Source organism: Perca fluviatilis, chromosome 2 (assembly GCF_010015445.1).
Source record: "Perca fluviatilis chromosome 2, GENO_Pfluv_1.0, whole genome shotgun sequence".
Classification (NCBI taxonomy): domain Eukaryota; kingdom Metazoa; phylum Chordata; class Actinopteri; order Perciformes; family Percidae; genus Perca; species Perca fluviatilis.
The window spans coordinates 14,789,860-14,808,738 of NC_053113.1; the positions used below are offsets into that span (position 1 = coordinate 14,789,860).

General features: G+C 39.9%; 1 protein-coding gene across 3 annotated transcripts in view; it reads left to right on the forward strand.

Annotated features, from left to right (window-relative positions):
- bcas3 (BCAS3 microtubule associated cell migration factor) overlaps positions 1-18,879 on the forward strand; it is a 338,917-nt gene that overhangs the window by 9,840 nt on the left and 310,198 nt on the right. For all 3 annotated transcript variants that reach the window (XM_039783695.1, XM_039783713.1, XM_039783703.1), the window contains exons 6-7: positions 10,017-10,098; positions 13,992-14,064. In XM_039783695.1, the coding sequence (XP_039639629.1) occupies positions 10,017-10,098; positions 13,992-14,064 (155 nt within the window). The remainder of the gene's footprint in view (positions 1-10,016; positions 10,099-13,991; positions 14,065-18,879) is intronic.

Consider the following 18,879-nt stretch of genomic DNA (forward strand, 5'->3'; position numbering starts at 1 on the left):
GTCTAGGCAAAAACAGTTATTCACGTCACCAGATTTACACATAAGAAATAATAACTTTCCTTGCTGTAGTGAAGAGTTCCTTGAGATATAATAAGAAAAGATAAGATAACACTTTATTGTCCGTAGGCACGGAAATTTGTCTTGCAATGATTCACGTGAGATGAAATACATCATAGTTTAAACTTAAATAAGTTTTGCAGAGAGACATCCGTGTCTAGTAATATATGTTGCTCGTATTTGAGAGACCTTTCAGCAGTGTTTCTGCTATGGCTAAATTAGGGAGTGCTAATAAATAATGTTGTTGCTCAGGGAGCTGACTTCAATTTGTCATTAATCAAGCAAACTTTATTATAGCACCTTTTATACCTGTTAGTGCAATTCAACATTTACAGATTAGCAGATATCAAAAGTCAAATCATTTGAGACTAAAGCAATAGAGAGAAGAAAAAAAATGAAATAATACAATAGATGAAAATGTATTAAGAAAATAGATGAAAGACAATAACAAATAAGATAAATCAATAAGTAAAATAGAACAATAACAAATAAAATGGAACAGTAGCAAATAAATTGGATAGATATGTTGTTATTTAGTACAGAGAAACATGCGAAAATACAATGGTAGAGGAAAACAATGACATATTCTGATATGGAGTAGCTACAACTAATGTGATAATTTGTTTATCTCGTCATATTTTCCAGTGATCACTGTCTCACCTCCACTTTTGGTTTGGCTCTCTTCAGTTTAAAGTCAACGCTGTATTGCAGTATAGCCGTTGTCCACTAGATGACAGTGTTGACCATGTTACCGACTGTACTTGGTTCAAACAGTAGCACTTGCCTTCAACTCAGGGCTGTAATGTACCGACACAAGTCCCGCGATCCTATTGACTTCACTACTAGTTTCTGAATGAAGGTTGTAGAGAAAACAAAAGAGGATGACAAATACTTAGAGTGAACATATGTTGTGTTGTTGTGGTTAGTGATTAAAAGGTTATACATTTATCATTAACAGCAAGTACAGCCAATCAGAAAAGTTTCTTTTGGAGTTCAGCAGAATGGAAATGACAAAAGATAGATCTGAGTACAAATAGAGTTCCGACACCCAAACGTCACAATGCTCTTTTCATTTTTATTTTGTCTATGCCTTCTTTAGTTTGCAGTAGTCATTTAGCTTCAGGGTTGAGTCTTTTTAACCTGTCAGCAAGAATAATTGTGAATCAATTCAGTAGTAGCAGGTGTACCAAGCAGCTACACTTAACAACAATAAAGCGGAGTGCATCAACTAAACAAAAATATACACGCATTCACACGCTTTAAAGGTCCCATGACCTGCTGCTTTTTGAATGCTTTTATATAGACCTTAATGGTCCCCTAATACTGTATCTGAAGTCTCTTTTATATAGACCTTAGTGGTCCCCTAATACTGTATCTGAAGTCTCTTTTATATAGACCTTAGTGGTCCCCTAATACTGTATCTGAAGTCTCTTTTATATAGACCTTAGTGGTCCCCTAATACTGTATCTGAAGTCTCTTTTATATAGACCTGTAGTGGCCCCTAATACTGTATCTGAAGTCTCTTTTATATAGGCCTTAGTGGTCCCCTAATACTGTGTCTGAAGTCTCTTTTATATAGGCCTTAGCGGTCCCCTAATACTGTATCTGAAGTCTCTTTTATATAGGCCTTAGCGGTCCCCTAATACTGTATCTGAAGTCTCTTTTATATAGACCTTAGTGGTCCCCTAATACTGTATCTGAAGTCTCTTTTATATAGGCCTTAGTGGTCCCCTAATACTGTATCTGAAGTCTCTTTTATATAGGCCTTAGTGGTCCCCTAATACTGTGTCTGAAGTCTCTTTTATATAGGCCTTAGTGGTCCCCTAATACTGTATCTGAAGTCTCTTTTATATAGGCCTTAGTGGTCCCCTAATACTGTATCTGAAGTCTCTTTTATATAGACCTTAGTGGTCCCCTAATATTGTATCTGAAGTCTCTTTTATATAGACCTTAGTGGTCCCCTAATACTGTATCTGAAGTCTCTTTTATATAGGCCTTAGTGGTCCCCTAATACTGTATCTGAAGTATCTTTTATATAGGCCTTAGTGGTCCCCTAATACTGTATCTGAAGTCTCTTTTATATAGGCCTTAGTGGTCCCCTAATACTGTATCTGAAGTATCTTTTATATAGGCCTTAGTGGTTCCCTAATACTGTATCTGAAGTCTCTTTTATATAGGCCTTAGTGGTCCCCTAATACTGTATCTGAAGTCTCTTTTATATAGACCTTAGTGGTCCCCTAATACTGTATCTGAAGTCTCTTTTATATAGGCCTTAGTGGTCCCCTAATACTGTGTCTGAAGTCTCTTTCCTGAAATTCAGCCTTGGTGCAAAATTACAGCTACTAGAGCCAGTCCCACAATGAGCTTTCCTTTGTATGTCTTATTTCAGTGTCTGTAGCTTTAAATGCTATTGAGGAGGAGAAGGGGGGCAAGGTGGAGGGTGGGGGTGTGGCCTTGACCAACTGCCATGCTTCGCTCGTTTGCAAGCCATGATGTCTCTCTCTCATGGGTGGGCCAAATTCTCTGGGCGGGCAAAGCAGAGAAAGGGGAGGTAACCTTTCCCCTTATGACATCATAAAGGGAAGATTCCAGATCGGCCCATCTGAGCTTTCATTTTCTCAAAGGCAGAGCAGGATACCCAGGGCTCGGTTTACACCTATCACCATTTCTAGCCACTGGGGGACCATAGGCAGGCTGGGGGAATGCATATTAAAAAACCTTTTTAATTAAACTGCGTAACTGTATGTCTCTCTACAACTCCTATACACATACAGGCATACATATTTACATATTAATGTAGTATATTAATATCAAATGTGTGGTTAATTCTAATCAATTTTATCCAATAAATGTAGACAAAAAAGCAAACATGTCTGTGATACACAATGACAATATCAGTGACATTTTCACGAATCATTGTAATATAAGATAAATAATTACAGCTAATACAAATGATATCTAGATTGTTACAGGGAAGAAGGCAGGTCAGAGGTAGACATGACATTAAAATCCAATGCAACATCACAAACTACAGCCTTAGCAACTACCATACAGAAAAGAAGATTATTATTTATTTATATGCATGTATTTGTTGCAGGGCTATGATTGGATTGCATTAGAATATACAGGTAGCCTGTTTTATATGGTGTTTACTCCTTGTTAACACTGTAAACAAACTTAATTTAGTCCATTGTATTATTCAACACTTCATCATTCCAGTTGCAGTTCAAGTTCTTTATTTGTTGTATGCAAATAAGACGATTACAGTGGAGCAGTCGTTATTTTCAGGCTCCCTCCAACAATGCTACTACAAAAATGTATGAATAGAAAATAATAGTAATGAGCTTGAGAGCTGAAGAGTCTTAACAGTCTGATGGGAGTCCCTGAGCCTGGTGGTGCAGGACTGGACGGTGCGGGGTCTCTGATGATCCTGCTGGCCTTCTTCATGCACCCCTGGGTGTAGAAGTCCTCCGTGGATGGCAACTCCGTCCTGGCGATGTGCAGTTTTCACCAACCTCTGTAGAGCCTTACCTGTGAGGGTGGTTCAGCTGCCAAACGAGGTGGTAATGCAGCCAGTCTGCATTCTCTCAGTGGTGCAGCTTGTAGAAGTTGCCGAGTATCCTAAAATCCATGTTGAGCCTCCATAACCTGCGGATGAAGAAGAGCAGCTGTGATTGTGTCAGTGTGGTGCTTCCAGGTTAAGATGGTCCGATACCATTTTTTTGCTTTCTGATACCTGAAGTTGCGTATCGGCCAATACCGACTACTGATCCAATACCAGAGTGTCAATATTTGATTATGTTTTAACAGCTGTATACTACTATCCCTGTATGGATGGGATATGTAGGGCTGGGTACCGATTTCAATACTTTTTAGGCACCGACCGAATTGCCTTGAGTATAGAAAAATGCCTCATCATTCAGTAAATCTCATCAGTGTCAGTGAGCATACTTCTACCAAGATCTAACAATGTCTGTGATTGGCTGTGTAAAGTTCCACGTCGTAGAGACACGCAGGAAAAAAAACTCTGTTACACACAGAGACAGGGCTCACACAGTAGGAGCTGACAAATAAATTAAAAGATTTGTGCCGTAATGTGTAATGTTGTAATTTCTTTTTGTTTTATAAAATTGGCATCGAAATTGGAAATCGTTTAGGGACCGGTATCAAAGTCACGGTATTGGTATCGGTACTGGTGTCAAATTTTTTTTTAACGATACCCAGCCTTTGTTGCGCGGCCTGGCTCGGGTTATACTTTTTGTGAAACATAAATAAACCCAAACAATGAATGCCATAGAACTTTCTTTTATTATCCAGTTTGACAGTCAGTCATAACGGAAAAAAGAACATAAATAAAGTAGATTTTTCTTCAGGGCTTAATTCCGTGGTAACGGATCAGTGCATAAACTCCAGTACTTAGCGATACCAGCAGTTTAGGCAGTATTGGAGGCTTTTCCGATACTGGTATCGGTATCGGAACATCTCTAGTTCCAGGTCAGGTCCTCGCTGATGTGAACCCCAAAGGAACCTGAAGCTGTGGACTCTCTCCACCCTAGTCCCATAGATGGAGCTAGGGCTCAGCTCCTTGTCAGAGCTCTGACCTCCTCTCTGTAGGCCGTCTCATCTTCCCCCGTGAACAGGCCCACGATGGTCGTGTTGTCGGCAAACTCACTGCACAGTCCCACTCTGAGCTGGTGTCTGTAAAAGCACAACTCAGTTAAAAAAACACAAGGAACAGGGGCCGGATAGCTCACTTGGTAGAGCTTTCATGTCTTCAGCTGTCCTATCAAAATAAAGGCTGAAAATGCCCCCCCCCAAAAAAAAATCTTAAAAAAAAAACACAAGGAATATAACATAACAAAATAACAACGCAGCTCTAATTACAGACCAAATGTACACAGAACATTTTCTGAATCTGTCCAAGCGTCTCTGGTAATTCGGCATGTCCACCAAAGAGCGCATGTTTAAGTATTAGGCTGCTTTAATTCTATCCAGGTATTCATGCTCATTGTTCTCACTAGACACCAGCATGTTTCTAATTAACGTGAAATGGACAGAAAGTCTTCTTCTTTTTTTTTACCTCTTTATTTGCATCAATGCTGTGATTTTCACAATTCTGAATAGATAATTTTTTATTTTGACTAAGACCACTTGAAGGTTTTCCAAGTATGATTATGTTCTGCTTTTAAATACAGAGGTTTAAAAAAAAAAATCACATCTAAATATAAACACTTAAAGACTTAAAATAAAACAAAATATGTTTAATAATTTGAATGAATGAATTCAACATATGTAAGTAATTTGATTTACTTTCTTGTATATTTAGAAATAATTTCTGGGGTCAAGAAGTATCTCATATTTATTTTCCAAGCTAATTCTCTCTAAAATAAGGAATTGGTAGTTTTGTGAATTGCATTAGACGTTTGTTTCCATTCTTTATCATGTGTACTCTACTTCCCATTTTATCGTACCAGTTGTTTTTTCTTCTTTCCCTTGTAAGATTTTATACACTAAATGGGCACAATAACTTATTCAGGAAATTCACTTCTTTAAACTCAGTCTTGGAAAATCATTAGACGATTGTCTGCTCCGTGACTTAACAAATTGCCCACAACCCCGCGAAAGCTTCGCTCGCCAAGTATCGCCTTTCATGTACAGGCTGTCACTGAAACATGCAAACTTCACATACATCCTGTGAGATCTAAACACACCAAAGGCCTTAATCAGTCTCTTTTATAAACATCCACTGGCCAGGGGTAAGAGGACACACTCTTACTTTACCCGTGAACGCACACATTGGCCGCTGTGATGTGGCAACTCCTGTGCTGCTAGCAGATTTCTTTTCTGTTGCGATTATTATGGTGGAGCAGAGGATTACAGCTGTTTGAGCCACACAGTTACACACACCCAGTAAAAATATAAGCTTGGTGAGGCTCCTCTGCCTTTCAGTTTTCATTTGAACACCAATTCTGATTCACACCGCGCAGCCCGGCTTGTTATCACACACTGTCGGTCGTCATTGTTTTTCTTTCAGTTTTTTTTTTTTAAGTTTATGGGATATTTCGGGGTTGTTTTTTTTTTCGCAGGGTTTTAAGTAAGCACTGAAGGTGCCTTGGTCTCTTGCTCTTGAGTGGTTGTGAAGTGTTTGTGACAGTTGCTAAACCAACACCCTCTGTAATGGCCTGGCAGACTACGAACATACACGTGTACACACACACACTTTCACACACTCCTGAGAGGGGGACTTCTGACTGGTTGGATAGATGCTGACAGAGCTGTTTAGGCGATGTAGATTACTGTCGCCTTACACTGGAGAGGTGTCATCCACCGCAGCCTGATAAGAGGCAGAATGTGGAAGACTAATTGTCTGTCTGCATACGTGTTGAGATGAAATGACCTGCTTGGAAGAAAAGTGTCTGCAGCAAGTGTCAGTGGATGTGTTGAAGACCTGGAGCTGCATTACAGAAATGTTCTAAGTTCATAATCCTGTCCTAGACTTGTTGAGATGTTAACATGTGACTTTAGATAGGAAGTTTCTCTAATACAGACACCGAAGTGCAAGTTTTGTGCTAGCGATGCATTTGTAGGATATTCGGTCCCCTCCCAAACAAAGCCCTTGGCTGTTTGCTTTAAAAGTTTAAAAATCGACAGAATGTAGTTTAAAGATGGGACAGGATCTGTGCTAAATACAGCTTCTATCAGCTGACAAATTGGTATATTTATTTGTAGAACATAATTGCAAATTTGTGGTTTTAAAAAGAGGCTGTCATTCTTCGATTCTCAGGAGCTGAAACAGTTAAAGTTTTTCACTGGAACGTGTTTGCTATCGAACGCCTCTGTAGGAGAACTGGACATTTTTCAGTATGACATTACATTATTTTCATTTGGCAGCAATAGGGGAAAAAAATATGAAATTCCCGAGCAGAACAATTAATGAGCAGCCAAATTCTAAGTTCTGGTGATTGTAGCTATACAGTATGCCTTTTAGTTATAAAAAAGTTGTTATGCGATATGTTGCATTTTTCGTTTTAACTTCAGATGGACGTTGATGATTGATCAGAGGGGTAGCATAATGACATTTTGGGTGTCAAACTCTGTGATTGCTGAGTGCAGTAATGGGAAGTAACTGACAGTTAGTACTTCCCCACAGTGTTGACACCCATCTTTAAATCTTAACTTAATAATTCTTTCTATTCCATGCTGCTTAAACCTTCCCCAACTGTTCTCCTCCATCTGCCTCTCATCCACAGAACAGGATCTTAGTTTTGCAACAACTTCAGTGTTAAATTGAAAAACAGTGTTGATACAGTGACGAATACAACTGACCATTCCTGCATCTCATTCTTCTTTATTTGATATCATAGGGAAACAGAGTTTTGTTGTTAAGGTCCTTGGAAATTGAATTACAATCCCACAAATCCCATAACCCTTTTTGAAAGCACAGCTAGGTAATTTAAATACATATGGAACAGACAGCAGAAATAGCCTAAATGGCTTTAGATTTGGACAACCAATACATTATTTTCAATTTAATTTATAGTATCAAATCCATAACAAGAGTTACACTACTGGTCAAAAGTTTTAGAACACCCCAATTTTTCCAGGTTTTTATTGAAATTCATGCAGTTCAATGTCTTATTGTACTCTGAAATGAAAAAATAGAACAAATGAACAATTTAAGTTAAAAAAGAAATCATGGAATCAATTTATAAAAACTTTACAGTTAGAGTAGGTCTAGACCACACTCTATTATTTACAAAGACCCAACAATTCCATTAATTCCCACGAAAGCAAGCCTCAAGCATATTTGGCAAGATGTGAGATAGACAAGATGCACAGGCACCGATTTATGTATGTATGTGTTTATTTATATACACCTTTTTGAAAAAAAAGTAGTATTTTTTGCATTTCAGAACCTTAGGAAATGGACAGCGGCCGACACGAACACACACGCCTATTAGGCTAACTCGATAATAAAGCCGTAAAGTAGGCTATCTTTCAACTCAGGACAGCGCCACTTCTCACAAATACAGATAGGATTGGAGATGAAAAGTTTAAGTGACACGCATAGGCGCCGATTTATGTTTTCCTCCGTGGGTGCTCACTATTTTTCGTGGGTGCTCGAGCTCTGGCTCACCCATGGTATCGGCGCCTATGGCAAGATGCACTCTACACATCCACATATATCCTTACTTGGTTTCATGTGTGGCTTTCACCAGGTCAACTGACTGTGAGTGAATGAGTTTGAGTTCATTTGTAGATCCTGATATGATTTTTTTAAATATATTTTTAGTTTGTTTTGCAGTTCAACATCATAAGTAGGGCTGCATGTCTCTGGGCTTGTCTACTCGTTTTAGTGCTGCATGTTATGTAAGCCCATGAACAAGCACCTGTTACTGTCCGATCCCTAAAGCACCTGCTTCCTCCAAACCTCCAATATGTCCAGCACTGTGTTAGTGAGGCGGACTCACTTGTGAATATGCCCCAAATATCTGTTCACAGCTTATGGTATTACATTTGAGAGATTAAAACAGAAGAGCAGACACTGGGATTCCACAAAAAACCTCCGAGCCACAAATGAAATGAATGTAATGAACTGTGTGCAGGGAAAGCAACTTCGAAAAAGCAATTTGGCATATTGCATACGGCGTGCCACTAATGTAATGGTGGGAATATCGTCGATGGCATCGGATGTAACACAGAGCCGTGTAAGGCGAGGATGAGCGCAGGGGTAATGCACAATAACCCGGCGCATTAACCTCCGGCCCTCCCCTCTTCTCATTTTAATCCAGCAAATTCCATTATTCCATCCCCCTCGCAGGTCCATTTGCCTGTGCAGGAATCCTACCCTGCTGCCAACCTCCTTTTTATTCCTGCTATCAGTGCTCGTATAACCTGCTTGTGTCTCCAGTGTTAATCTACCACCGCGGGGCCTCAAGCACTTTGAATAAAAACAAGGCCTTAAATCCGCCACTTTGCGGCAGCTACTAATTGCACAAAAGAGCGATCATCCCCTCACATGGGTTTAAAGACTTCAAACGGAGAATAATAATGTGATAATGCAGGTTTCACTCTAATTTATCGCATACAAGAATAACAAAAGTAGGGCATTCTGCGCTTAGAACAATGTACCATTACACGCTAGACACTGCCAAGAGCCTCACAGGCCATTGACCTAATATATTCTCATCACATATGAGCACATGAAGCTTATACCAGACTGGGCAGACACACCCACGCATCCATTTCAATACTTTACACTGTGGCTGTATTTCCTCTGTAATGAACAGAATGCAGTAAACTTGAAAATAAAAGGACAGCCGTTGACAAACGCCATCTAACATTCAGTCTGATTAGAGTAAAGGTAAATTATTTGAACCTTCAGTTAGGCCTCTTGTCTTTCTTATGTTGTGATCATGCATTGGACCAATCTGAAGATTGGCGGTTCCATCCCTGGCTCCTCCAGTTGAAGTGTCCTTGGGCAAGACACTAAACCCCAAATTGTTCCTGAAGGCTGTGCCATCGGTATGTGAATGATTAGATCAGATTAGATCCTGATTAGCAGATTGGCACCTTTTTTGTAAGATTGGCTGCTTACATAAAGACACTCAAACATGTAGGCCAATGGCTGAATCCCTTCGATGTTTCTAGCCAACCTAAGGTAGATGCTAGAATATAGTCACCGAACTAATCTCAACCTAGTGCGAGCAGCATTGGTTGGCAGGGTGAGACCAGATCCAGAATTTCTTAATGAGGGAGAACGAGTAGATTTGCTTCCAGCCCCTTTTTTTTTTTACTTTTTATGTGGCTCCAGACAGAGTATTCCTTACATACGTAAAACGTGTCTGGAGCTGGCTGTTGGTCGGTATCATTGAGTGCACAATGTCTCTTTTCTCTGATGGACCAGATATGTGAACCTCTACATTATCTTTCATTAAAAAAAAAAAAAATTCTTTCAGTTGGCAGGAGAAGCCCAAGAGCTGTTCTCAGTGCGCCATGGTCCTGTGCGAGCTGCTCACATTCTGCCAGCTCCTCATATCAGTGAGTATCTTCATTACCTTAACACTGCCTAAATGTGAAATAACAAACTCCAAAAGCACACACTGCATAATCTAACTCCATATCAGGCTCTGATCATTATATCTGCATACTGTTTTGAATTGGTAATATTGTTGACCTCTCACTAGAGACTTTTAGTGTACCATGTGCTGCAGCCTCAAGACTTCTCCAGCCTGAGAAGTACACTAAGTTTTTCTTTGTTGTGGTATTTTAACTGGTTGAATTTGATTTGTTTAACAACCTTAATAACAGCCTTGTCAGTTGAAATACATTTTAGATTTTCTCAGATGTCTGCCACTCTGTGCGGTAAAGACCGGGAAACCGCTTGCCTGTCTCGTGTCCAAACATTAAAAACAGTCTGCCTATCAGCACCTCTAAAACGCATCAGTTAACTCGTTATAGCTTGTTTGTCTACTTCGTACAAAAACTAAAGGGCCACATCGCAACCTTGAACTAGGCAGAAGCTTAGCTGATTTCACCGTGTCTCACCAGATGAAATGCCACCCGCAAATCCCTTAGCGTTATTTTAAAACACTAGATTTTTTGACTTTCTAATCCTCAAACACAGAAGGGATGAGGCTGAAGTGCCTGTAAACACATTTCCTTTGTGAGTCCTCAGAAGTGTCTTTTCAGGATAAATTGCAAATGTCTGTCCTGGAAAAAAAAAAAAAGAAAAAACCCACATCGGTTAACTTGATTTCGGCATTCAAGGTCGACACTTAAAATTACATTTTGTATGGCACATCCTAATGCAATTTTGGGTTGTGGGCATTTTAAGTGGTGCTATATCATTAAAATTAAAGAGTGCTCCATGCTGCCTCAACCTAATGTCTTAAAGTCAAACCTTAAAGTCAATCTACGATTAGTGTTGGCCTGCTCTCAGTCAGTGGTGGCAAGCCTCTGAAGTCCGTGCTTTCTTGCTGCCAAAGCTCTACTGGAAACCTCTCACTGTGCCTTCACTGTTCTATTAGCAAGCTCTCTCCAACACCTCTAAATCTATATTTTCTCTTTAAAACTCTAATATTTTGTTTAGGTAAACACACAGGTTGTGGATGCTATTTTCATTCCCTGTTCTATTCCACGTCTATTCCCAGAATTCCTGTTCCTTATACTGTATCTGGTGCTGTCTAATGTCTTTTTAGATTTCCAAAACCTAAAAAATGAATCAAACCGTAACCTTAAAACAGTAAGTGTTTTTTTTTGTAGCTGCCATTTTGCAGTAGAACCTAACAGTTCTGCAGGGAGACATCTTAAATATCTTAATATCTAATTATTCTATCAATAAACAATAATGTAATGCTGCCATACATGTTGCATTAATAGTAAAGTCATTCTGGGAAAGTAGAAAAGCAGCTAATGTGTGCAGAACTTGACAAGAATGGATGGAGAAATGTGGGTTAAATATGAGATTACAGCAGATTATCATAAATGAACCCCTGGAATGCATTGACTGTGACAGATTGATGATATGCAACAGAATAAGAGTATTTGGAATGGATGCCTTCAGTGTTCTGTCCCATCCTCTTCTACTCTTAAGTTTTTCTTTCATATCTCTGGCTCCATGGTCCTATGACCTTTCCCATGTTTCCGTCCACATGTTTATGCATATTTTCAATTAATAAACAAACTGAATGGAAATAATGGCAATTTAAAGAGAAATTCAAAGTAGTGGAAGACTAAAGAATGAGAAGAACAAGGTATATTAATTGGTGTATCATCAACATTAAAACATTTTATTTGATTTATAATAATGAAAAAGTAAAGTAAAAGTAGTGAAAGTATGCCACAGTGATGACAAACAAATGTTTCACTGGTTTCACTCTTTTTCAGCCACTGGAAAGTTGAATGCAGTATGAATACCAGCGTTCATATCCTCTAAAGCTATGGTGCAAATGGTTTAGTGGTTCCACTGATTAGATCCTTTCCAGACATGAAGTTTAAATTTTTATCTCTGCAGGTGTCGATCAGTGCTGAGAAATCTGTCATATAGCCTCTGGTTTGTCCTTTTTTCTCGGTGAGAAAATCGTCTTTTTGTTCTCTGTCCGTGTTCCGGTCTTTTGGCAGATTTCAACAGCACACAATGGCAGCATTTGAAGAGCGCTGGAAGTGGATGAAAGCAAACCACAGTAATAAGAAGCAGCAGATAGCCCCAACACATGAGGGGAGCAATTCTCTCGGCAGAAAATAAATATGAATTGTATGTATGAACACTGGAGGGAAGGACAAGGATTGCAATCTGCTAGGGCGCAAACAGTGTTGCACTGTGGTGAGCCATTAAAAGGCCAATTGTCTGTGATGCGAGGCCGTGGGTGGGCGAACTTAGAAAGACCCGAAAATAGGTGTTGATTATAATAAGGCAAGGTTCCCCTCTCCTAGAATAGAGAGGGAAGTACTGGTTTCCCAAAGGGAGTCAATGTGTATATCCACATCCTCTCTGAAAGTTTACAACCTGCGATCTTCCGTTGCCTTGGAAAATGAGGCAACCGTGTTCCCTTGATTGATAACAAATGAGCATTGAGTAAATGTGAATACATATATAATAATATGTACTGTAGGTCTTTAAGCTCTTGTTCGAGTGAAGTTGTAGTGTGTGAAGTTAGGTTTGTATGTCTTCACAATAGAGCTACAATAGATGCTCTCACACTATAAAAGTAATTCTATGAAGTTTAACAACAAACAAGTTGTCTGTAATGTTTGAGGCCATGGTATAGTATTATCTCAGCATGGAACCACCATCCCCTCTGTTACAATGAAACATGCAAACGTCAACATGGAAGTCAGCAGTACTTGCTTCAATTACTGTCCATTGCAGCAGGGATCAAATCAAAGTCTCTATATTCATCAAATGTTGCATTGTTTCCCCCCCAAAAAAGTTTATTTTAGTAAATGTGCCATTTCGCTAAGTCTCTGAAAGTCATATTTATGTTACGGCTCAATATCTTGACTGGGAATGATGTCTGATGACAGAAACATGAAAGAAGAACCCTGGCTGGAGTGTTAAAGGCTGCTAGGGAAGGCACATTTGCTCTCACGCCATACCACAGAAACCCTGATTACTGTCAAGCCTCAAATTACAGTCCTCTAAAGGGTAACATCTTCTTTATTCTAAGCACCCCCATCCCCTCAATCCCCTGATCCTCGGTCCGTCTTCAAGAATGAGACAATCAGGGAAAATACGGGATCAGTCCACTTAATGCAACATGTTTTCTCTTCATGTTTCAAAAAAAAAATGCCTGCTGGGTTTTTACCATGCTGTAATTCCACCCTGAAATCCCAAAACAAACAACGAGATAGAAAGAAAATATCACTCTCTTTTGCAACATTCAGGAGATTTCTCCAGCTCATTTCAGTTAAGTCATTTAAAAAAAAAAAAAAATCATATTTTCCCTTATCCGAAGCAAGAGTCGGAAAGGACAGAGGGTGTCTTATGCTGTAGCACCCTGAGGCAAATTTGTGATTTGTGATATTGGGCTATCTACTGTAAATAAAATTAACTTGACTTGATTTTCCCAGCTTGAAAACTTTACACAGTGCAGGTTCAGAAAAAGGTAGAATGCCAAAGTCTTTACAGTATGGGGATTCCACTTTTTGGCTGGTGAGGATAGCAGTCCGCTAACTTTCAAAGTATGACATGATTCTGGAAAAAAAAAAAAAAAATCTCCTTTTCATCAAAAATGTTTTGTGACCATAATTGAATTACAGGGCAACAGTAGTAATGTAATCTGCATGTTTCCTGTCATGGTAATAGGCTGCCTGTTGAATGAGGGTGGGCAGCACTAGAGGCTTCACATGTTCGTTTAAAGAATGTCTCTCTTTGTTGTGTGCAGATGATTCTGTTTCTCATCCCTCTTTCTATGACTCGTCTTCCTCCTCAGGTCCTCTGAACACGGACAGCTTTGCCGACAAGAGGCCTCTGCTGGGGGTATGCAAGAGCACAGGGTCTTCTGGGTGAGTTCACGCATCATAATAAAGCTGACATCACCACCTGCCCCAACAGGATCTTGGTTGTTTATAATTGCACTAACACAACAGCAATTGCAGTCACTGATTAGCACACAATCAACCAGATATGAGCTACTACTCCATTATATTCAGCTGGAATAGACCTCTTGAATAGTTTGAGGCAACTTTATACATCTTTATTATAACTTTTGCCAAATGGAGTGAAATAAACACGTGTGTATATATATATATATATATATATATATATATATATATATATATATATATATATATATATATATATATATACACACACACACACACACACACACACACACACACACACACACACACACACACACACACACACACACACACACACACACAGTATAAACGACACCATGATTGTTTATCAACCCCTCCACAGAAAATAGCTGACAAGAAGGCTGTGTTAGACAAAATATTAAAGTGGTAAACAATGGCCATTCTTGCTGAATTTCAGTCTAGCAAGCACATTAAAAAATGATGACTTTGTCAATGAGGTTTTTAACAGCCATACTTGATATCCCTGTCCTGAGGGAGTAGCAAGCCGATTGGCAGTAGCAGAGTGTAATTGCCGGGCTGGGGTGTACGGTTTGACTGGATGTAAGATGGGTGTGAACCATTCACAGCACGGTATGGAAGTAATAGAATAAACTGTGTCCTTTCGGATTTGAATGCGTCAGAGACAAATGTTTTAAATATTCCGAGGCCAAGATTGAATGTTTATTTTTATAACTCTCCAGAAAAAGGTATTGTCACATTTGCGTAAATATAGTTGATTTAGCATTCATCTGTCAAATACTTAATAAAAAAGAAAAATCTCCCTAAAAAATAGAATTGTTGGCAGATATGTCGTATTGGATTGCATCAAATCTATAGGTGTACCTAATAAAGTGGACATGGTGTAAGTGAGTCTTTTATTGGGTTAGTTTCAGGGTAGTCTCGCTTTGCCGGACCCTCCTCCAAAGCGCGCTGAAGGAGGGTCTGGCTACTCCACATAGTATTCGGGGATGGGAGGAAAACGTGCTCTGGTTTATTGACATTTCTTTAAACCAATCACAATCATCTTGGGCGGTGGTAAGCACCGGAGAAAAGCCGCGGTGCCGCTGCAAAATAGGCTCGGAAGGAACTTGTTTTGGTGGAACATGTGTACGTTTTAAAAGTAGTTTGTCGTGTAACCGAAAACTCAGATTGGATTGGATTTTTGTCTGGATTTACCCTGCAGAGATCATAACCACAGTCCTCATAAATTGACCGGAGTTTGAAATGCCAACACAAAGGAAGCCCAAGGCAACCGATATCTGGCCTAAATGAGTGAAATCCGGAATCCTATCCTAATCTAGGAGACTAGAAGGAATGACCCATCCTCATGACATTTTGCTTTTTTAAAAAGTGCAGAAGGGAGTGGAAAGCCTTTTACTTTTTGCAATGTTATGAAGTAGAAATCATACATCTGTAAGTCATTTTCTGTTAATAATAAGAGGCATCAAAGGACACCCAACCTCTTGTTATGAACCCTTCACATGCACCCAACTGGAGCTAAGCCAGTGATGTGGTCTTAGTGACTGTGATTCATGGATTTTTAATGGCACTATGGTTGGCATGCGAGCAGTACCTGGACACCCCATAGGCAGACAGAAAGGAGATTAAACAGATGTGTAGATCCCTGGGATTCTCTGAGTCGGGACTGGAAATGCCATGTCTTTGTTTAGCGAAAGAAAGTGAATTTAAAAAGTGACAGACCCCAAGGCATCTTGTACTCGCCTCTCCATACACAGTCCATGCGCTCCTCTTCCCCCACCCCTCCCCCATTTACTTATGCTCCTCTTCCAGAGCAACACAAAATTTAACTCAATATATCCTCCTCTGGAAATGAAATAAGGAAGTCTGTCTTCAGCTGGGCCTTGATGGAGAACAACTTCTTGATGTTTTCCAGGGACTGCCGCCCCTGTCTCTCTGACGCCGTTGCTTCTGCTTTTCCTATGTCCTCACTGACACTGAGACGGGCAGCGTTTTGACGGTTTGGCGAATCACCCAGGCCTAGCTCGACACTAATGCTGAAAACATGCACTGTGTTGAAAAGCAGAAACCCTGACCTCTGGCTGAATGGCACAGCCTGGTTCTTCCCCCTACAGAAGTGCTTGGTAAATAACACTCTGGTCAAAGACGAGAAGGAAAAAGGCTTCCGGGTGCGGCACAGTACTTTCCATTGGGCCTGTTCATAAAGTTACTAAGGTCCTCACACAATTTTTAGCATATAATCATTTTGAAATAACAGCTTTTGTTAACCACCAAAAAGGATGCCGTCTTGACACTTAAATGAAAAACAGATTGAAGCCTTGGCCGCTACAGCGGTGCTGGTTTAGAAGTTGGTTCAGTCAGCTCTAGGCTTAGATTACAAGATTTGCAAATTAAAGGAAAACCAGAGAAGGGAAAAAGCATGTGTGCCGAAGCCCTGTACTTGTGGATTTCCAGCCAGGCACACTCAACATAATTTTTATCAATGGAAAGGATTATGCGTTAAGTCCAAACAATGTATGGATCCAGTGATTTTCTTGACAGTAAAGCTACATATGCGTCCCTTTCAGTCTCTGTACCAGTGCCAGTGGGCTTTGGGAATTAGTAAAGAATGCTGGTGCCATTGCAGACCTTGGTATGTCTGCTCACATTTCTGGAAAGGATTTGTGTTTCCTTCCCCTACTTGCTGTTGTTATTTTTTTTTTTATTCATTTTAATTACATCCACAGGTATTACAATTCTGGGAGACTCGAGGCTGCTCTCTCTCAGTGAATGTACATTTTATGGCCAATACAGAGGCAACTTAACAGTTTGTGGGTGTTTGAGAGCGCACACACTTCTTTGGCAAAAGTTCAGTGATGAATAGGCGTGCTCTGTTCTCCAGAGTTTGGGAACTGTCAGTGACATTTCCAACCTACCCCCTCACAACATCTCCATATGCTTAGAGGATGTGGTCCTTTTTTTCTTTTAACCAATATAGTCCTCTTTCACCGTGCAGATTACTACTGGATGTGCTATTTCTGGGTTCTTCTGGCTAATACAGATGGATATTCTGAGCAGATATCATGGTCACTGTTGAAGCTGTGGATCCATTATTTTTTTTTTTCTTCAAAGGACTGCACAATCACTGGGCTTTTATCTGCTCCATCTCATGAATGTCACTACCGACATTCCTGTCTCATAGTTTTATTTCAATCTTCAAAGTATCTTCAATCGGCAATAAGAAAAGTCTTGTTGTACAATGTAAAGTTTCCTTCCATTTAACATCATTTATGATGCTCATGATTATTGAAACTTTGTGGAATCAACAGCATTTAAAGGTCCAGTGTGTGGGAATTTCTCCCATCTAGCGTTGAGATCGTATATCGCAATCAACTCTCTCGCGCCGCGCAGTTCAAAGTACGTTTTACAGCTACGGTAGCCTTCGCGCTTCAAAAAGCTCTCTTGCTCTTTTCAATATCCTTTTTCTTTTTCTGGGCGAAGAAGAAGACTTCTGTTCCTGAAATTTGGATTTTGAATACATGTGGTCCTCCATGTTTCCTTCTTCAAACTTGCCGGGAAGCTACGATACCCATTAGCAGCATTAGCAGCCTGTGAGTTTATCATGTGACTGCGAAAACGTGAAAGGCGGAGCAGTATGTCCTGTATGTCCCTTACCGGCTAACGTATTTCAAGATGGCGCATGAATATGGAGCGTCTACCCCAGTTCATGCGAATGCAAACGTAAAATTTCAAGCCAAAAGGAATACTTGGAATTGATGGTGGAGGTAAATATTCATGAAAGAGGACAAGTTTGTGAACTGGCAACACTGATTTTGATAATGAACAACTAAACACGTTACACACAGGACCTTTAATGTGTTAATCCTGGGGGAGTAGGAAGTCTGTGTTGTGGATTTGGCAACCCTTGTGTTCACTGGTGGTCATGACTGGTGGCGTCAAGTGCATTTTGATTTATACAGATCCCATTGTTGTTCCATTTGGAACAAAGGTGTCTTGTCTGCAGGAATTACAGTACAAGAAAAAAGAAACTTGTGTACAGCCATAATCAGACATGGCATGGCTAGACTAAAAAGCAAATGGAGGGGCGAATTTACAAAATGATTGCATGGCTTTTGCGGCCGCTAAACCTGCACAAATCAAGATAAAAAGATGCCGTGTAACTCTCAAAGCACCCCCAAAGGATGAAATGCACCCTTAACTGTGCTGCCAAGCAAATAGCGTCTTGGTGCTCCTGTGCTATTTTCACAAGTTTAAATTAGTTTATATGCATACATTTGGTGCAAAATTGGCCCCTTTTCTATGTGCATTTTCTGCAGAGTTCGATCCCTGGTCCTGGCAGGGCCTTTCAGTGTGGAGTTTGCCTGTTCTCCCCGTGTTTGCGTGGGTTTCCTGCGGGTGCTCTGGTTTCCTCCCACCATAAAGACATGCATGCTAGGTAGCTAGGACTACAGTTGAAAATAAGCTGGCTGGCTAACACTGGAGCATTTACAAAAATGTTAATTAATGTGCATTGTCCTCATAAATAAAAAAAAATAAAAAGTCTTTGACTTGCCATTAGAGATGCTCCAATATATTAGCTTTTTATATAGTGCATTTTGACTGATATTACTGCTTAAATTTAATATTGGCGATTCAATTCCAGGACAGAAAAAAATTCATCCAGCTTAACATTGTCGGCATGCTTGTTTGAGCAAGTTTGGTCAAATTGTATTATGGCTCTATCAATGTTTCTGAATATTTCATAATACATGACCAAGT